The 21,520-nt window shown below is 47.0% G+C and overlaps 1 protein-coding gene across 2 annotated transcripts in view; it reads left to right on the forward strand.

The window, feature by feature from the left end:
• Positions 1-9,804: 9,804 nt before the first annotated feature.
• The window catches only part of PTCHD1 (patched domain containing 1), a 52,179-nt gene continuing 40,463 nt past the window's right edge, over positions 9,805-21,520 (forward strand). The window contains exons 1-3 of one of the 2 annotated variants that reach the window (XM_032842311.1): positions 9,805-10,179; positions 10,395-10,470; positions 10,890-11,241. In XM_032842311.1, coding sequence (XP_032698202.1) covers positions 10,891-11,241 — 351 coding nt within the window. In that variant the 5' untranslated portion in view covers positions 9,805-10,179; positions 10,395-10,470; position 10,890. Of the gene's footprint in view, positions 10,180-10,381; positions 10,471-10,889; positions 11,242-21,520 lie in introns of those variants that run through there. The other variant, XM_032842312.1, reaches the window with a different exon arrangement.

Raw genomic sequence — 21,520 nt, forward strand, 5'->3', positions numbered from 1 at the left:
TACAGTGTCCCGACACAGGTGTCAGTGAAAGAATGAGTGTCTAATAGTATAAAATATCGGTGCCTTCAATGTGATTGCTAATTGTATCAGTTAAAGCACACACATGTGAAATGTGTGTGTCTGTGTGACCTAACAATGTATAAGGTGTGACCAGAAATGGGGCTTTATGTATAGACTATGTTCTTTGGTCCCCTCCAGGGATGGGTTCCAGAGAATCAACAGAGGGGAAACTGCAGGTGTGCATTATAAAGATGAAGTGAATTGAGATGAAACAAAGAGGGAGGTTTCTGGGGAATCTCACCCACGAAAGCCACACATTTCATTTTCCCAACCCCCACTTCTCATTGATCTCCTTTCCTTCTCCTCTAGATGAAATTGCCTTAGGTAAGCAACAGCCCTAAGCTATAACTCAATTCCCTTTGAAGCAAGGACATTCATCAATCCATGTGAATCACCATATTATGGGTTTGACCTGATCAGTTTTCACCTCCACCTTGTAAACTCCTCCAGGCCACTGACCTCTCTTGTCCAGCTCTCATATCTAAACCTTTACATTCAACCCTCCTTTGTTGTAGCTTAGAGCTTAACACAGTCCCCCCCCCCCCCGCATTGCTTTTTCCTCACTCTGACAAGAGGTTCTGATCTCCAGTGGAATTTGATAAAACACACTAATATCTCTAGGGTTGTATATGGTTTAGCATAGTTCTTTGGAACAACACCATATCTTCAGAAATCACGAGGCAGTATCTTAGCTCCATTCTGCAATCATCTAAGTCCTGCCAATTCTATCTTCTGAAAAACCTATCAACCCTTCCTTTTCCATCACACTGGCCTCTACCTTGCTTCAGGCCCTAATCTCTTCTCATCCTGATTATTATCATGACTTCCCAATTGGTCTTTTTGTTTCTAGTCTTGCCCTTCCTTTATCCAGCTTCCATGTGGCCACTGGAATAACTTTATAGAACATAAGCTTGGCCATAAACTCCCCCGATTCAAAGCCCTGGAATGGCTTCCCATCACCTTCTGAGTGAACACCCAGCTCCTTATGTAGTCTTACAAGCCCCTTTTGAACCCAGTTCCTGTCTACTTTTCCCAACTCTTGCCTATCCATCCTGAATTATTCGTAGTTCCCAAAACAAATAAGCTGTCTATCTATCCCAACCTTAGAATTTAAAATGGTATTTCCTCTACCATGAATACTCCAAGCAGCCTTGAATATTCTTTCCCTGCATGGGGAGGGTTAGCTAATTCTCTTCTTTTTCAAACAGCTTTACTGATGCTTAATTTACACACCATGAAATTCACTAGGCTAGACTACTAACCTTTCAGACTCCATTTGGATGTCATCTCTTGTTTTTGATTGAGCTCCCTCAAAAACAGATCTTGAAACAACCTGCGGGTGGAAGTGGTTTATGTAGGAGGGGATTCCCAGAAAACAGAGTGAGGGCATAGAGATGGGAGATGGCAAGGAGAGAAAAGCCGACAAAGTGTGTGTTTGAGAGTGGGTTACTGCTGTGGGGAACTAGGGTGGTCAGCTCTGCGGGGAAGTCTTTTAGAGCCTGCATGAAACACATCTCTGAGTTGTCCCACAGAGAGGCAAAGAAATTGGGGTACTTATTTTCCCGTTCCTCATTATTTGAGAGTCACTCCCAGGGCTGTTAGGCTCCTTGGCACTTCCAGCCTACCCCATGGCCAAAGAATATCTCAAACAGAGAAAGGCAGGAGGCCGTTAGTGTATAAATGAACCACCTAGAATGAACTTGTAAGCCAAGACGGTGAGGATGGAGGACCAGACAGCATGTCCATGTGTGCTCTCAAGCTTTTCCGACTTTTCCTACTTTTCAGGTTGGGCTAGGGGAACATTCTCACTGTCCCATAGCACCGATGTCCTTGCCACACTCCGCAACTTTGTGGTTTCATTTGTTGGCCTCAGTCCACTACACTGTGGACTCCTCAAAGGCAAGGCCTTTATATGCCTTCACATTCCACATTAAGCGAAGTGCCTTGGACCTCCTACCTGGCCCAATAATGTGTGAGGTTGTTTCAAAGCACTTTATATTATCATATTTTACACGCGCAAATCTCCTTACAAGAGAGAAAGCATCATCATCTTTATCATTCTGATTTTATGGACAGAAAGCTAAAATACAGTGATGAGACACAGCTAGGTGAAAGACCACATTTGCTGATGGCGAGGCCAGTGGCCAAACTGCTTTAGTTTCTGCTCCTTGGCGCACTACAGGGAGTAATGGCATTCACCTGAGGTTAAATCTTTCAACCCATGGTAGAACAAACTTTTCTATATCTAGAATAATCCACTTTACAGTATTCAGAAGATGCCTGAAGGTGGAAGTAAAGCAGGCCTAGAAATGCTGAGTCCTGTGCTATATCTGAAAAAGGAACTTTTGATTTTTTTTTCTCCTCTCACTTAGCCTCTCCAAGGAACTGCCTCCTGATGTAATTTTTCTACAATTCTAATATTTGTGAATATGTAAATCAGATTTCACTGTTAATTAATTCACCAACATAATGCCATTCACTGGAAGGAAGTGATCAGCCATGGGGAACAGAAAGCCTTGTAGCTCTGTCATCTTTAAAAGTCAAAGCAAGAAGTACACAGTTCTAATAACAGAAGGGATGAAGTGCTTTGTTCTTAGGTTATTCTCTGGAGTACAATTTTTAAAGGGATTAAATATATAAACATCAAAAAAAGACTGCCCTGAAGCTGAGTTGTATCAGGAAACCCCCTGCTTTTTTATGTCCCCTGTGTTCAAACATAAGACAATGGATCTGGTGATTATAATGGTGTCTATTCACTTTACACAGTAAAGTAAAGGAAGATAATTAAAGAATTTTTCCCTCTGCAGTATAGTGACTATCACTAAAAAATGAAAGAATTTCAATAGGCATAAGGTCAGCCTATTTGGTTGCTTATTTTATTATGTATTTTCGAACCACTTAACAGTTTTCCATTTTAACATTTTGAGGGATTTTTCTTGGTAGAAAAATCCAGACAAGGACTGCAGAAGTTTTACCATCTGCAAAAAGAGTGGGTTGGATTAGATCAGCAAACACTTTGGGTTCCATTACAATATTTTTGTTGGTCCACAGAACTCCTCTGAGGAATACCAACATCAGACATGAATCCAAACACTGAAAAACCGATTAATGGATAGGAGGTCACAAAATTGCCACTTTACAACACTATTATATGAATAGGAAATACAGAAATAACATAAAATTGTTTATAATATTCATAGCATATTATGTTATCTGATTAAGATGTCTTTGATGTATTATTATACCCAGTCAAGGCATTTTAGGAAAGGAATTAAGTCAATCGTGCTGAGAAGAATGAGTGAACAGAAAAATAGATTTTGATATCAGATAGCCTAGATTCTATTTATACTTCCATTGAAGTGTAACCCTGCACAAGATATTTAATCTCCTTAATCCTCAGTCTCCTCTCTCTTTAAAATGGGTTTGACAATTCTTAATAGCCCATGGTAATTTTGCAAATTACAAAGTTAACATATGGGGAAATGTCTAGGGTTAAATTTATTTATTTATTAAAAGATTTTATTTATTTATTTGACAAAGAGAGAGAGGGATCACAAGTAGGCAGATAGGCAGGCAGAGGGAGAGGGAGAAGCGGGTTCCCCACTGAGCAGATGGCCTGATGCAGGGCTCGATTCCAGGACTCTGGGATTGTGACCTGAGCTGAAGGCAGAGGCTTTAACCCACTGAGCCACCCAGGTGACCCTAGGGCTAAATTTAGCACATAAAATCCATTAAAATGTTCTTTCCCCCATGTTCTATTCTTTCTATAAGTTTTCTGCAGAATTACTCCTAAAACTCAAGAGATTATTTGTTAGAGTCAGTTCTTTTGTATTCCTTTAAATGTCTCCCTCCCCATACAAGCACATCACAAAGGCATAAATGTATTGGGCACAATTTTAAATATGATCTTATTAGATTAAGTGTCCCACTAATTTAAATATTTTTCCATTTTAATTGGCCTGGCTTAGGAAAAAAATTATCAACCCCTGGATTATATTATTCTAAAGAGTCTTTTTAGCTCTAATTTTTCTCTAAAAGCAATTTAGAAGTGATGAGGGTTGGAAGGGGGAGGAGTAGCTGGGTTTAAATGGACCTGTCCCTGGTGCTGAAAGTGAAAAATGTACCTAAACTCTCCTCATTTAGGTGTGGTGGATGGAAAGCTAGTTTAACTTAATGAAAAAACCTGAGTTGCACTTAGTTTGATATCAAGAAAGTGGTAATACTCAGGATTTCTCAAAACTTTAAGATGATCCCAAGGGAAGAGAGAAGGGGTCCTCCAGCAGTTCAGCCAAGTGATCAAAAGGCTGTAAAAAAATAAAAACCTGACACATAATATCATTAGCATGTAGATATCTATAACATTAGATAACAAAGATGTTCAAGTCAACAAGATGCTAATTCTAGACTAAAGGCATTCTAAAACTAGAGACTAACCATATATCATCTATGCCTTTTTTGAGACCCCACACCATTGTTGTGACCTCTCTCCTCTGGCATTTCCCTTACTCAGGTTCATATTTTAACCCTCAGTAGATGTATCCAACCCTAGTAAGCTAAAAATTCCTCGAGGGCAGGGAATCCCTTGCTCTATTTCTCAAGTTGTTGACTACCGTAGAAACTTAGTGCTAATAGGAATAAAATTACTCCATTTAGTTAAATTAATCAATGTTGGTGTGCCAGTCAAAGAAAGCTTATTAGATATATGGGCAGGGATTTTTAAGAGAACCCTGAAGGATGGAAAGATTTTGGAAAGTGAAGAGAAGGTAAGGCCATGTTTTATGTTAGGAGAAAAAAGTAAAGCACAGATTTGGACCTGGATGACCACAGACACTCAGCTAGTGTGGTCCAAAATGTCTCTTTCTGAGAGGAAGACAAGCCCTAAGAAACTCTTAAGGATAGATGGGTGGGGAATGGGCTAAATGGGTGATGGGCATTAAGGAGGGTACTTGTTAAGATGAGCGCTGGGTGTTGTATGTAAGTAATGAATCACTGAATCCTACTCCTGAAACCAATATTACATTGTATTTTAACTACCTAAAATTTAAATAAACAAATAAATGAATGTAAGAAGGAAGGAAGAAAGGAAGGGATGGAGGGAGGAAGGAATCTTTAAAATCCCATCTACAAAAACAAAACAAAACAAAAACAAAAATGTTTCTCCCTGATTGAGTGCATGAAATAGCCCTCTCTGAGTCCTGAGTCCTATATTTATTCAGGAAAATGATTCTGCATGACTTTTTTTTCATTATGTGATGATAGATCGCTTTTTTAAAAGACTCATGATGATATTGACTGAGTTGGCGGAACACCCTGAAAAACACAGGTATCCAATTAGCACACTTTCCTTTAGGATGGCACAACACCCAACACTTAAAAAATATGAGTGTTACTGAGATTGGAATAGCATAAAAAAGTGATAAGCACACTATCCTAAGTGCCACCCTAAATTACAGCTGTCCAAAGCATGATCCTGCTACGTATAGTGATGTCCTGGTTGACATCAAACTGTTTAGATTTAACATATATGCATGAAGATACTTTGTTGTTTCTCTGGCAGAAAATGGTAGTATGATTATTGAAAGCGATGGGTGACACACTTGGTACACAAGAGTAGACCCATGTTTCTAACCTTATCAAACCAAATACGATTTTTTTTTTGAGTCCACACTCCCTCCACACCATGATTAATCTCTCTGACATCTCCGAAGAGGACTGAGCCAAGAAACTTACTTCAAATGTAACAGATGATAAGAATCCCCTCCCAAGTGAGAGTATTTCACTAATTTTATCAACAAATTTTAATCCTGGTGAAGTAATGCCCTTGTCCCTTCCAATTTAACAATAATTATAAAGTCATCTGTATGGAGCAGTCTACTTAAAAAGTAGTGGTGGATATTTGACCTTAAGAAAATAGAGATGTAGTCAGAGATTTATGTAAAGGATGTTCATCTCAGTCTTATTTATAACAGCAAAAATTTGTTTTTAGAGGGGCAGAGGGAGAGAGAGAATCTTAGGCAGGTTCCTCGTCCAGCACACAAGCCAGATGCGGGGCTAGAACTCACAACCCTGAGATCATGACCTGAGCCAAAATCAAGAGTCAGACGCTTCACTATCCAAACTACCCAGGCCCCCCCAACAGAAAAAAAATTTTTAAGCGCCCCAAAATAGAATATAAGTTAAATAAATCCAGTTTTAGCCATGTGGTGGAATTCTATGCAGCCATTAAAATGTTTTATAGCAATATTAATCAACATGAGAAAAAGCTTATGATCTATTTAACAGGAAAAAATGCTTATAAAACAGAACGTTTACTATGACTTTCAGTTTCAGGAAAAGTGTATAAATACTTAATATACATCGCCTAAGCCCTCCTGCCAAAGACCACCAGGAACACACCAGTAGTTGAATGAGCTGGGTTTATTTTTCCTTGTAGCCAAGGAGAACATGCACCATGGGGAACTGAAGTGCATCTCAATAAGAAGGGGTTGGGTTTGTGATAAGTAATTTGGGGGAAAGTTTAAGGCAGTGGGGCCTGCTGTGGATTGGATGCTGTCAAGAAGCAGGGGTAGTTTTGTGATTGGGTGTTTTAGCAAATCTGTATCTAAGAGAGAAGACTAGACCGAAGCTAAAGCTGAAATTAAAAAAAAAAATTTAAAGACAATAATCAGTCCTATTAGCCAGGATAGGGGCTTGTTTGGTCATTTTTGAGATTTGGACAATGTCCATGCTTTATCTGTGTCCAGACATGATTATGGAGTGGTCTGAATTTTGTCTGGATCCATCACAGTCACCGAATAACCTTATTTGACATCAGTGTTCAGGAGAATAGTTTTTATTCAAAAGGAGAACACGGAAGCTTAGTTGGGAGTACCAGGGCAGCTCCTAGCCACACCAAGTCCCAAGTGATAATACCAGGCCAGCTTCGGGATGGCAGGGAATGATTTTCTTTTCCACACACACATATTCAAGAAAGACTAGAATTATGACAGATGTCATTAACTAGGTACTTGTGATATTCCAGACACTGTTTTAAGTGCCTTACATCTTTAAACCAATTTACTCCCCACAGCGACTCTACGAGATAGGTATCATGAATTATTCCCATTTTCCAGAACAGGGAAGTATGGCATAAGGAGAAGTTACTACTTACCCAACCTATCACAGTAAGTAGTGGAGCCTGGATTCCACTTAGTGGCTATGGAACCAACAGCCTGAACCTCTACATTAGACTGTCTCTGTGTACCATAAATTATCACGGAGGCTACCTTTGGGAGGCAGTGCGAGTAACAGGGCTATGGAGTCGTTTTGATTCTTTCTGTTTCTAGTTCTTATTTTCTAAATTTTCTACAATTAAAATGTATTAATTTTTAATCAGAAAAAGGAATTAATTAACAAATGTACTAACGGAAGCTCTAGTCCCAAGGTCATTGTCCCAAATGCAAACCCAGGTCTTTGGTGGTGGCCACGGTCCCCTGAACTTCTGAATCAAGAGAAGAAAAATCAAATCGGGAGGAGGCAACGCCCCCACCCTCTGGCTCCAGCTCAAGTTAGGTAATACTAACTGAATTTCCCGTAATAAAAAGTGGCAGCAAGATCCACTCTGAGGCCGTTCGGTGTCTGTGAATTAAAGCAGGCGGGGTGGAAGTTGCCCCACATATACATCAATAGGATTAGGAACAGAGTAAGAAGGACTAGAAGCAAACGCCTGGGTCTCAAAGGAAAGGCCTCTCGGTGCGGGAGAACAACATACCCGCCCGCCCTTCGCCCTCCCCGGCCAGCTGAGCAACGCTGGGCTTCCCCCGCTCTAAGATTCAGCCCAGGCGCTGAGAAAGGGGATGCCTACTCTTCAGCCTGCGTGAGCGCTCACATTAAAAGGCCGAAAATTCTAGGGACCGGAGTGAACCAAGCTTAGGAGGGAACCATTTGGAGGGACAAAGACTTCAGAACCAAAAGAGCTTCGCCAAAATGTTAAAGGCTCCCAAGGAGACCTGTCGGTTGGTTTCCCTTCTCTTACTTTCGTCGCTGCGCTGGCATCAGGGCATATGAAACATCCCTGTTCGCTCCCCGCGCCAAGACCGACTTCAGGCCTCCAGAGAGGTGCCCACCCACCAGCTGCCGCCCGCTCAGCGGCAAAGAACTGGGCTCGCAGTATTTCCCACTGCTGCCGCACCCCCCCCCCGCCCTTTCCGCCTTTCCTTCTGCCCCGGCTGAGAGCCACGCAGGGCATCCACCCTGCCATTTAGCACCTCGGCTGCGCAGTGGTGGGTGGTTTCCCAAAGCGTGTGCCCTCGCAGCCACTTGCTCTTGCCTCGCCAGCTGCAGGGGCACAAGTCAAAGAGGCTTTTCCCTCCGCGATCATCGTGAATCAGCAAAGCGCTGCAGAGCAGCGGCGTCTCCTCAAGCAGAAATTACGGTGCTGGGGGAAGGGCACAAGGGTAGTGTTGCAGGGGGATTTCTAGCCCCTCCCAACGTGTCCCTCCCCGGGACGTCGGTACTGGGGCGGGGGTGGGGGAGGTGTTGACTGGAAGCTGCTGTTTGAACCTAGGAGCCCGGGGGAGCCTCTGGAAACGGAGATCGGTGTGGGGAATACAAGGGTGAGGAGAGAAAGTGGACTAGAGTACAGATGGGTAGAAGGACCTAGGGAGCAGACAGAGCAGAGCGGGTGCGCCCCCGGGGTGGGCAGCGCAGCAGTTGCAGGTGCTGATGAGGGAATGTAGAAAGGAGGGTCTGGTGTGGGGGAAGGGAGGAGAGAAACCAAAAACGGCGGCTTTCCCAGCCCAAGACTTCCTGTTTCTAACAGGCAAGTTCCCAAGTTCAGTTTGAGAAGTGAAGGGCCGTTTGGCATTGGGGAGTCTGGAATGGGAACGTTAGGGGAATACCTCCCTGAATCGCATTCTCCCACCCATTTCTCTCTCCCTCTCCTCTTCTCTCCTCCTCCTTCCAGTCCTCCTCCTCCTCTCCCTATTCCGTCTTCCTTCTTCTTCAGTATGCTTGTCCACGCTCCATAGTGCGGACTACACTCCAGGGACCGCGCCTCCAGTCGCCACCGCCTCTTCTTTGACCTTTGGCACTGGGAAGCCAAGCGGGAGCGACAGGAGGCGTGGAACGGAAAAACCGAGCGTTACGAGCGCAAAACCTTGGGACCCCCTCATCGCGCACCGGTCCCCACCCCCCTTAGCCGGACCGAGCGCCTCAGTGGCCCAGACTCCGAGATCCGGCTCGGATTGAGTTGCAATGGATGCACCCTGGGGCTTAGAGCGCACAACGAAACGCGCTAAATTGTACCTGTGCGTGGCCGTTCCCGCCGCCGCCGCAGGTCTATCCCCGGCCCGAAGCCGGCGCCCGCCTTCCCGGGAAATTCTCTGGAGGGGGAGTGCGAGGGGAACCATAGTGGCTGCCTGGTAGCTCAAGGCTGGCGCGCACACGCACACGCCCAACTTTGCCGAGACGTCGGCGCCCCCCGGGCTCCCCCGCGCCCCCTGCGGCTCCGCATGCTCGGAGACCAGTATCTCTCCAGGTCTGAGATAAGGTGTCCCCCACTCCCACGCTTGCGTCTTTGAGAATGAGAGGGCGGGGTGTTGGAGAGAAGGGGAGTAACGCTACGGATTCCCGGTTCACAAACACTCTACGCCCGCCCGCAGGGGCGCCTGCTCCAGCCCCGCCGCCACCAGGTCCCCCAGACCCGCCTGTGACGACAGAGGGAGGAGGAGGAGGCAGGGCGGAGAGCCGGGAGTCCGGGAGCTCCACCGACTGACCATCAGGACCCGCACTTTTGCTATTGGGGGCCGGGGTGGGCGCGCAGGTTGAGGGGCGCACAGCAGAACTGCCCAGCCCCAATACACTCTGGAGCGACCCTAAATAAGGGCGAGAAGAAACAGTCTCCCCAGACGCCTTTTGGGTGGACGTGCCCCAGACGCACACTCGGACCCCGTGGTCCCGCGGCAGCTGCAGTGTTGGGGATAATTTAAATGGCTCTTACTTGAGAGGAGGCGTGATTTCCACGTTCGAGCGTCTTCGCTCCCCACCCCCTCTCCGCACCAGCCAGTGCGCGCCACCACCTGAGCCTGGCGAGAGCCCGGGCGCACGCAGTCTTCAGCCTCCTCCTTTCCGCCTCTGGGGGTACTTGGCTCTGAGCGGGTCCACCCGACGCCCCCCGGGAGAACTCTTTACTTTTTGTTTGGAAAATCGGGGCCATTTCTTTATTCATCTCTGGGTCTCCCCGGAGGAGGACAGGGGAGGGGAGGGCGTGCGAGGCGGGCCGGGCCGGGGGAGGGGAGCGCGGGCAGGGGAGGGGACTGGGTGTAGCCTGGAATTCTCCGTCCTCGTGTTCCTAGGCTGGCGCGCAGAGTCTCCCCGAGATAGCGCCGCCGCCGCTCCCCGCGCCACCCCGTCGTTGGCCTTGGGGGTCGGGTGAGTGGGGTCATGACGCGCCGCGGGGGCTGCTCCGGGCCCCTCCCGCGCTGAGCCGGGACGCGGCCCCGCCGCGCGGAGCCCCTCGGGCTGGGAGGCGGCGGGGGGTGGGGAGGGCGCACGGGGTAGGGCGGGGTGGGGGCGGCGCGGAGGCCGCCAGGCTGGGGGGCTCTCTGGGCCGGCGCGGCCGCGGGCAGGAGGGCGTGTCTCCGGCCCGAGGGGACCCTCCCGAGGCGCGGCGCGGGACTCCCCGATGGTGGTGCCGCGGCTCCGGGAGAGCTCCGGGTCTCGCCTCCGCCGCCGCCGCCGCCGCCGCCGTCGCCGCCGCGGGCGCCACCACCGCCGCCGCCGCCGCCGCCGCCGCCCGAGCCCGCGCCGAGCGTGCGCCTCGCCCTCCTCCCGCGCCCGCTCTGCTCTAGGATGCTGCGGCAGGTTCTGCACAGGGGCTTGAGGACGTGTTTCTCCCGGCTCGGCCACTTCATTGCCAGTCACCCGGTTTTCTTCGCCTCGGCGCCCGTGCTCATCTCCATCCTGCTCGGCGCCAGCTTCAGCCGCTACCAGGTCGAGGAAAGCGTGGAGCACCTGCTGGCGCCCCAGCACAGCCTCGCCAAGATCGAGCGCAACCTCGTCAACAGCCTCTTCCCGGTCAACCGCTCCAAGCACCGACTCTACTCGGACCTGCAGACCCCCGGGCGCTACGGCCGGGTCATCGTCACCTCCTTCCAGAAAGCCAACATGCTGGACCAGCATCACACCGACCTGATCTTAAAGGTGAGAGGGGGGCGGGCGCGGGCAGCCTCCGCCGGCACCGCTGCCGCGGCTGGGCTAGCTCTGCGCGGGGGTCCGGTCTGAGAGCGCCGCCTCTCCCATCCCAGGCGGCTGCCGCAGGGGCTCCCCTGCACCGCGCGCCCCTCGGAGGCCGCCCGGAGCCTCCTAGCCTCCTGGCGGGGAGCGTCCGGGTCCGGGCCCTGCCCTGCCCTGCCCTGGCCGCTGTCGCCGCCACCCTGGCAACTGCTGCAACAGTTGGGGCGGCGGCAGCCACGGTACTGTGGTCGGTGCGCTTGTTTTGGTCAAAGTGGTCTTGGGGGTAGAGAGGCTTGGGGGTAACTGGGCCAAGAAGGAGCAGAACAAGAGAAGACATTCTAGAAAGTCCTGGTACTTGAAAACAAAATATTACGCTTGGGGGGGGGGGCGGTATTCAGAGACCCCTCTCCCCTGTCCCCATTCTTTACTCTCTTCCTCTGACCTCTGGAGTGATTTCAGAAAGGCTGCCCGGAGGGCCCGGGAGGGGGCAAAGGATAGAGAGGCGGGATGGTGAGGAAAATGCCTCCTACCCACCCAGGAATAAGTGTGGTCCCTGGCGAGGACGCAGGGCTGCCCTGCTGCCCTCTCCCCAGAGCGAGGTGGCCATCTCTGTCTTCCTGGGTAGGAAAGGATGTCTGTCATTCGCAGTTATTTTGTCTTGCACAGTAGCTCCCCTCTTCCGAAATGCAAAAACTTCTTTGGGAAAACAGGGATTCGATTAATCTACTTTTCTTTGGGTGCATTTGGGTGTGAGGGTGAGGGGCAGAGCCAAAAGGGTGAGGAGAGAAGCCAGGTTGTGTGGCGCTGAGAAGAGCACAGGAAATCTAGCAGCTGGTTAGAGGGTGACACTTGTGGAAACAGGTTGTGCCGTCAATCCGAGGTGGAAATTTGATGTGAAAAGTGAGGTTAATGGTGATAACTTTCAGGAAGTTCCTAAGAAAAGCAGAGGAGTGAGGACTAGAGATGGAAAAGTGGAGACCTTCAGAAAGAAAAGCAAAAATAGGTGAGGATGTTCCATCCAAGTCCCTGGTGGGAATTGTGGGGCTTGTTTACTTAAGGTGCCCCTGGGCGGAGGGTGACGACAACCAGTCCCAGCTGGAGCCCTGGGGCTGAGGCACGAAAAGGGCTGGTTTTGTGAGGGTCTCTGGTCCAGATCGGGGATTAGAAGAAGCCAGTTAGATTTCTAGTCCTCTATGCCACTGGGAGTCAGCCAGTGAACCTGGGGAACTCTCTCTTCTTTCCCTCTACAGGTAACCCTCTATATCCCTGGAGACCCACTAATTTTCCTATGTTATTTCCCTCCCTCTCTCTGTTGATGTGTTACCTACCGGCAATAAGTAATGAGGGGAACCCGACCAGGGACCCAGTAGAATTAGGACCTTCCCACGTTGGATGGCTTATGATATTTTAAATGGCATACACATCATCACAGAACCTTAGTAACAGTGGTCTGGAAATATTTGATTTTCTCATGATTATGCTTCCAATATCGAAGTGAGGTTGTTTTGTTTTGTTTTGTTTTTTGGTCCCGATATTTCAGTGAACATATTCTGACACACAGAAAAATACTGCCCCAAATGCTTCCCAAGAAAACATGTAGTAGTTTCATCGCTGGCTTAAGGAAACTATAATTTAGCCAGTCCTGACAGCTGGAAAGCTGTCCTATATTTTGATAGATGATCGACTAAATGATGTTTCTCTTTGTATTCTTCCCCCCAAGGTGATGTTTCCACTGGCTTCCCCCCCACCCCCAACAAACCATCACGCCACTGTGACAGACAGTCACCAGTTACATTCACTCTCAAGGTTAATGAGACATCAACAGGCACATCAGACCTCTTTTCAACAGGATTGTTTCTCTCCTATTTGATTTTGATCTGTTCAGGACACAAAACCGTATTATCAGAGAAAGTTGGTACTGGAGAGAAAGAGGGAGGCTGTCTTTACCTCCATGGCTAAAGGGCAACTTTAAAGGACAGCGGTCTTGTCAGTAAATTGTTTTCAGATTCAAGATGGTTTTTCATGTGCTAGGTGTCTGGGGAAAATCAGAACGAAGTCAAATAGTGGTCAGAAGCCATTTCAAGCTGATGGCTCTCTGGTCAAATGAATTCATACAGTTTATAAAAACTGAAACCTAGAAAACTGAGGGAATTGCCTCAATTTTATATATCCATTTTTTTCTTTCTACATCTAACTCCTATATCTGGACAGTTTGGAGGTAGGGGACAGAAAAATGGACCTCCAATAGTCATGGTAATATGAAGTGGGGGAACGATCACTTATTGTCATCTGTCTTTCTTTCCATGAGATGAAGATGTGTCCTTTACAAAAGGTGTTAAGAGTCAAAGAATCACTGTTTCTGACCTTTCTAGTGTTATTCTGATACTTCGCTGCTGGCATGAAGGGTAGCCCTGACAGCTAACATTATATACAGCACCATCCAGCTCCTGCCTATTCAATGGCATCGCATTTGAAACAAAGTGAACAAAACATAAGCAGGGTTTTATGAAGGCTTTCTCAGGCCCCATTATGAAACCAGAGGAAGTACCTTGCAGGGCTGTGTCCTTTACTCCTCATGGTTCTCTGTGGTTAGACCCATTTTATGAAGGAGATCATTGGGATATTAGTGCAGCTACTTTCTTAGCAAAAATAGAATGGGAAAGGATGATGACAAAAAGTACAAGTCCAGGTTGATTTTTTTTTAAATACAACTGAGAGTATCAGCAAGAAAAAAATCTAAACTGATCTTATTTGGAGAAGCTTTCTCAAATTTGTGCAGGTGACATGGTTGCCATGCTCAGACTGTGCAGCATAGATTTCCACCCCAAACTATGAGAGGGGTGACTGTCCCTAGCAATGATTTCCACTGAGGTCTGTGAGGCAGAGGTGATGTGGGGTGAAGGGGGGGTGGGACCTGATATTGCTAGTAAAGGATCAACCACTAATTTCTGGACATCTCTAAAAGTCTTCATTTCACTAGAAGATTAAATTTAGCTCACTATTATATTTTAACAGAAAATCCAGGATGTTCATCTCAGAGCAAATTTCAGAGTAGCGCCTCATGAGCTTTTATAAATCTGTTTGTTCTTGATCACCGAAAATGAAGTGTAAGAAGGTCTTGTTGGTAATTGATCTAGGCTGTGACCAAGACACTACTTGATTTATCCCAGAGTCATGAGGCAGAATGAAGAACCAGCTTAGCACAGTCCTTACAATAATAATATCACCTTTATATCACTCTGTATGTTAGAAACACACAGTACATTTAAATAGAGCAAAAACCTCAGGGTAAAAGTGCTGTGATCCCATTTTACAGAGGAGAAATCTGCTCCTTACAAATTCACTGAATTGTCCACAGAAAGAAGACAAGGACAGAAACAGGACAGGACGGGGTTTTGATTCCCGGTCCAGTACTCTTCACAACAATTTATTGCCTCCCATATGATAAACTACTTGAATGATTAAAATGTACATTTTTTAAATCCAAATGAAGTATACTTGACTAAAGTCTCATTCCCATCTCCCAGTGTCATCTTAGCAGTGGTAACTGGATGGTGAGGACATTTTCTTGACTGATTCTGTCTGGTGTCAGTGAAAATCCCCATAGAGAAACTCTAAATGCCCAAAGGAAAGCATAAGAGACTTGGAAGTAACAATACACAAAGATAGAAAGATAAAATGTTTTACTGGCATAATCTCTGGATGATTGGATGAAGCTATTTCCTATCTGAGCACAGTGCACTGTCCGGGGAGATTCAACTCCAGTGCCTCACACAGTCCCTGGCACATTGTAAACCCTCAGTACTTGTCAAATGGACCTGCCTTAGTTCATTCAGACATTTATGTGACGGGTAAGAAGACTCCATAGAAACTACCTTGAAATGTACTTTCAAAATGACTTGTTTTTATTTTTGCAGTTTCTAGGCTTCTCTTTGTCCATAATACCCTTCTTCTTTCCTCGATAACCTCTGTAGTCCTATTAAAACGTATGTCAGTTTTCAAATTGTGTGGGGGCATTTCCTTTGTACAACTTCTTCTTCGAAGGAACCTCCTAGGATATTTTATTCCAAACCAATGGAAGGACACATCCTCACTATGCAGACATTCTTCCGCTTATGGAGGAATCTTATTAAATTCAAATATTGAGTTTCAATTAAAAAAAAACTTACTACGTTTAAATACATTAAATAGAACTAAGTCGCAAAACGAGATTAACAGCATTTAACTTGGAATTAATTAATTCAGGCTTTCCAAGAAGGGCAGCAGAACTGCTCGCTTGGGGTCATGAAGACCTGGAAGCTGGACCCAGATTCCAGTTGTCTTCAAATACTGTCTCAGCACTAGTAGTCACTACAGGAAGAGCCATTGTTCCTCTCTCTACAGTCTAAGGATGGGCCAATTCCAGCTGACTTTTGAGTTCAGAAGGAGGTTTTATTTTTAATTTAATTTAATTTTTTTCAGTGTTCCAAAATCCATTGTTTATGCACCACACCCAGTGCCCTACGCAGTCCATGCCCTCCTTAATACCCACCACCAGGCTCACCCAACCCCCCACCCCTCTCCCCTCCAAAACCCTCAGTTTGTTTCTCAGAGTCCACAGTCTCTCATGGTTCCTCTCCCCCTCCAATTTCCCTGAACTCACTTCTCCTCTCCTTCTCCCTATGCCCTCCATGTTATTCCTTATGCTCAACAAGAAGGTGTTTTTATATTTTTAAAATATTGTAACAAAACAAAACAAAAACAAAGAATATGAGGCAGAGATGGCATATGGCTCTCAAAGCCTTAAACTATTTATTCTGTAGTTCTTTACATAGAGAAGTTCCTGTACTGTCTTCCAAACCCCTTTACTGGAGCCATTTCCAGAAGTGAATACTGTTAAGTCACGTGGAAGGCAGCGGTTCTCGCCCAGGGGTACTTTGGCTCCCCAGGGAACACTTAACAACAGTTGGACACATTTTTCACTGTCACGATTGGGGGGAGGGGGCTGCTGTGGGCATCCGGTGGGTGGAAGTCAGGGATGCTGTTAAACATCCCGCACACACAAGGCTGCACCCCATAGCAGAGAATTATCCGGCCCCAAACACTGCTTGAAGGGGTTCCTCCGTGTTTCTCTGGCTTTGTTAGGGTTTAAGTTTTTTCTGCTGCACGGATTACATCAAATGTAAAACTGCCAAAGAGAAGTTCACGTCTTACAGAACTTCGGCTGGAGACAAATACTAGGACTTCTTGAGGAGATGCTTTCAGGTGCGGTCGAGCAGAGATCAGATTCTCCAGTGTTATCTTCCCCAAGATGCTGTTTCCTTGTTCTCCCTCACACCTCTGTTCTTTATGGTCTAAAGCCAAGAGCCGCCCGAATGGCAAAGCTGCTCCATTGACCCTGGCCTTGAGACCTGTCTGAGTGGCCCTGGCTGGCAGGCTGGATGGGCGAGCTGTAGCAGTGGTCCTAGTGCACTAGGCGGGGCTCCTCCTGACAGCGTGTAAGCACCCCCACCCCCCACCCCTCACCCCCTGGAGCGGTGACCTCCTGAGGAGGCAGGAAGCAGTGTTTTGTTGCCTGGTCCAAGTGCTTGGCTTTTCAGAACACAAAATGAGAAAAGAGCAAGCTTGTATCCAAGGAAGAGTGGACCAAAGGCCCCTGGGTTTGGAGGCCGTCTTAAAGGTCACCTCTGCTAATGCTGACACTGGAATCTGCTCTTAGCATCTCAAGGTGCTTTTTCTGGTGACAGGTGCCATGGCCATTGGAGCACTCTGTGAGCTCTGTGAGTAGCAGGTACTCTGAGAAAAGATGGAGTCCGAGCCTGAAGGGGTAGTGTGTGTGGAGCTCCTGGGCCAGCCACATGCCTTTTGCCCTTTATTTGGGCACTAGGGGAAAATTAAGGAGAGACTGAAATGACTCTTCACTCTCCTTTCCTCTCACAGGAGGTGCATCCCAGTGATCCAAGCACTGTATCCTTCTAGGGTGGTCTGCCTTCTAAACACACTTCCATGGCGTGAGTAGTAGCCTTGAATGTTCGCCCGGCTTGTCTCCTTTAGATTTGGGGAGCAATCTCTTACCTCCCCAGGCAGATGAGCACTGGGCGCAAATTTGGGTAAACCGTTCATTCACACTGAAATGTACAAATAAAGCTATAGGGGGAGAGGAAGCCCACCTTCTTGATGCCACATAGTATCTTGATAGATGCCTATTAGAATGAGAGAAGTGTGATCCTAAAAAATTCACACAAAAACAGAACCTCTCAGGAGTCACCAGACTTACAAACCTCACAGAAAGAACAGCTGAGCCTTTAGGGGGTGACTTCTTCCACTAAGAGAAGGAGAAGGAAGCTAAAAGAAGCTGTCTGTTTCCTGCCTGAGAGGGCACAGCATCCCCTCCTCCCCCTGCACGGGAGCCAGGAAGGCACAAGGGACCAGGGAACGTGATCAATTCTGACTTTGTGAGATGCGCCATCTGGTACCTGACTTTGGGGCTCAGTGTGAGCCCCAAGTGATACTTGAGATAGGCTCGAAGCAGCCCTTTGAAGTCAGCTGCTCGGTGGCACATCTCAGCAAGCAGGCCTGTCTGCCGTGCTGCCTGTGCTGCTGCCACAGGCCCGGAAGGCCGCAGAACTTCCGAGGACTCCTGCCAGACTGATTTAATGACCAGCAGGGGAGGTGAGTAATCTCTAACCTTTAGAAGATGAAAAAAAAAGGGAAATCAACACCAGTTGTTATTTCATACGGGAGGCCCTGAATAATATGTCATGTCTTCAACTTCAGAATTCATATTTTGAACAAAAGGATGCAATGAGGGATGAGGGAAGCTATTTTTATCTTCTTGCTCTCGAAGAAATCCTCCTGAGAATATTGTTTCTGGTATTTTGAAAGATCCCCATTGTTAGGTCTTACACTTTAAGTTTGACTTGTGGGTTCCAAGTATAGTCGAGAGGAGGATTTCCATGCAAGTGGTTAGCTTGGGAGGTGATATCCAAAACTCCCAGTAAGAAAGTGGGGACATGAAACAAGGGAGTGGCAGGCAGCCAGTCAGGGGAGCCAGGGGTCCACTGCGGGCACCTGGGGATCAGTGTGTCTGGGGATGTGTGAGAGACACTCTAGAACACATGTCCAAGTTACCCCACCGGTAGGTGAAGACGCCAGATATTTATTCCCCAATTCTCCAGCCATCATCAGTTGGTCCAGCTGCATCTGGGGGCACTAAATGAGCCCGACAGTTCCAGATGCTGTATGTGCCCCCTAGAATCAGAATTCTCCTTGTTGCTTTATGAAAGCCTCAGGCAAAGAGCTGCAGGTGTTTACAGTAAGAGGACTTGGCATGCAGAGGGAAGGGGGAGCTGAGAGCGTGCAAGTGGGGCCCTGACAGTGGCTGTCTGCCCCAAGGGTCTTATCCCATCTAGGGTTACACGTCTCAGAGCTCAGGGCTCCCATTCCTAGGCCATGTTCATCTTTTCACTCAACAAAATGGCCATGACTGCATCTCCACAAAGCTACAGGCAAGAATGTTCCAGCAGAGCTGTTTCGTTATTCTCGAATCTGAAAACCCATTTTCATTTTTAGTTCTGCCACTGGATGGTGGTAAAGATGATTCCCAACAGGGCTTGGACACCATCAGGACTGGGGGGTTTCTATGCCAATCCCCCAGGAGTGAGTGGTCCGGATCCAGCCACTTTTCATGAATACAAGAGAAGTCCACAGGCTTCTTCTCAGAGCTCCATCTCCACACGTGGACACTAGTTGCTCTCCTCCCTAGAAATGCATTCACTCCTTACTTTGGGTCCAATTCACATGCTTCCTACTTTGTGAGGCCTTCCCACATTCATGGCTCCTTCCCTCCCTTAAATCTATCTGGCTTTCAGTCATGTCCACATTCCTTAATGCTTAACTATACCGTTATTACATAATGTGCTGTATTGTCACCTGATACTCTCTCTTAAATAAGATCATAAGCTCTTCAAGGGCAGGAACAATGTCTCCTATTCCCAAATTTCTCCTAGAACCTAGAGTATGCCGCAGGTGGTTAATAAAATATTGCCAGTTCATGCTTTATAGGATGGAAAATGTGCTCTCCCTTCCGTGTTGATTTATTTTGGTCACACTAGAACTACTAATTTCTCAGCATTGAAAGTGAAATTCTTTTGCCCATTTTTCCATGGGCACCACAACTTTGCCAAATACCACAGCTGCGCCAAATCCTAATTGTCTCAAGGGGAAAAAATGCATCTCTGCTATAGCATCATTATTATAAGTACTCAAAAAAATCTTTGTGACATTCAATACCTTACTTTTGTGAGGTTCCCATCATTGCCTCTTGTCTTTGTTCTTGTTTTGGCTTGGCATCTAGGCCAGTGGTCATGTTGAGTAAAAGATGAATTGCTCTTGGACTCTTTAAGAGGCCAGTCACCTGGACATCTTGGGAAAACACAGATTCCACTTCAGCCAGGGTGGGACCCGCAACTCTGGATTTCTAACAAGCTCTCAGGCGATGCTGCTGGGCGGTAGAGTGCAGGCTGAGTAGCAAGGCTCAGACTTAGTCCTTGTGAACAGAACACTGGATTTAGAGTCAGGGAAGCCAAGCTCAAGTCCCAGTTTCCCTAACTTTGAGACTCTGAATAAGCTGCTGTCACTCCGTGAGAAGCAGGTTCCTCATCCGCAACAGCGTCCTCTGCACCCACTCACGGTAAGGACACACTGAGATAAGGTATATGATGGCACTGTGTAACCACAGCCTTCTGGAGGCTATGTTATCATTATGGCTCTTGGCCTTGAAAATGTCTGTTATTCCTTCCTAAGTGCCAATTCCTCCAGAGCCGTCGTCGTCCATTGAGTAAACAACACATGTAAGCATTTTTTCCCCTTTGATCCAGCAGGCCATAATGGGTGCACGGTCTCCATTCTTGATACTCAGATTGGCAATTTGTTGGTTTTTAATGACTCCATCTGAGTCCTAACAGAAGACTGGATTCATCCTACTGCTGAACACGCAGCTCCTAAGTTCTTGGACAGGCAGAGCTGTCAGTGGGGATGGGTGGATTGCATTTTGCCCCCTCGAGGTGCGTCCTTGGGGTTCAGAACCTCATCTTCATGCTTGACAGGGCTTGACACTCAAAGGAAGCCTTCACTTGCTGCCCAGGGAAATGTCTTTGGAATTAAAAGCTCTGGGAGGCTGTGGGCTCCCACTTCAGTGTTCCCTTCAGCACTCTTCACAGCATGCCAAACCAGGATTCTCCAGCTCTCTAGGTGAGACAGTTGATAACTCTCCTCTCTCACTTAATTTACATGACTACAGTGTTTCCCTGCGAAATCTTGCCCACATAAGTAGATCTGCAAGCACTTCAAAGGGAAAGGTGTCGTCAGAATTGCCAGAGATCAGGAGAACCAGGCAAAGTGATAATTGTAAAGCCCTTTGAAACTGTGAAATGTAAAATTTTGCTGACTGGGGTTTTTAATCATTTAGGTCAGTGCATTTCCCTACCTTCCCCTTTCTAAAATTTCTTTTATGGGATTATAAAAGAAATCTATAATTATTTAGGATCAAAATCAAATCCACCAAAGAAAATTCCCTTGCCTACCTGGTTCTCTACAGCCTGAACTCTTCAAATGGAACTAACCTCAGAGTAAGTGAGGATTAGTACTTCTTCTCAAATTTGAATATGCTTTCTAATTCCCTGGGAATTTTATTAACATGCATATTCTGATGCAGTGTCCGTCTGAGACAGCAGGCCTAAGATCCTACACTTCTGACAAGCTCCCAGGGCTGCTGCTGCTGGTTTGAGAACCATGCTTTGTGGACCCAAGGAATCTTTGTGTATCCTGACTTATTACTCAGTGCCATTTATTTCTGATTTTTTTTTTAGATTTTATTTATTTATGACAGAGAGAGATAGCAAGAAAGGAAACACAAGCAGTGGGAGTAGCAGGCAGAGGGAGAAGCAGGCTCCCTGCTGAGCAGAGAGCCCGATGCGGGACTCCATCCCAGGACCCTGGGATCATGACCTGAGCTGAAGGCAGAGGCTTAACCCACTGAGCCATCCAGGCACCCCAACTGCCTCCATATTCTAAGGAAGGGGCTCTCCAGCTTGAGCGGGGTATCCCCTGGAGGGTCTGTCCCAACACAGATTCTGGGTCTCACCCGAGTTTCTGATTCTCTAGGTCTGAGCTAGGGCCTGATAATTTGCATTTCTAACAGGTTCCCAAGGTGATGCTGTTCCCGTTGGTTCAGGGAACATACTCCAAGAGCCACTTCTATAAAGTT

Source organism: Lontra canadensis, unplaced genomic scaffold (assembly GCF_010015895.1).
Source record: "Lontra canadensis isolate GAN:19392208 unplaced genomic scaffold, GSC_riverotter_1.0 scaffold127, whole genome shotgun sequence".
Lineage (NCBI taxonomy): Eukaryota > Metazoa > Chordata > Mammalia > Carnivora > Mustelidae > Lontra > Lontra canadensis.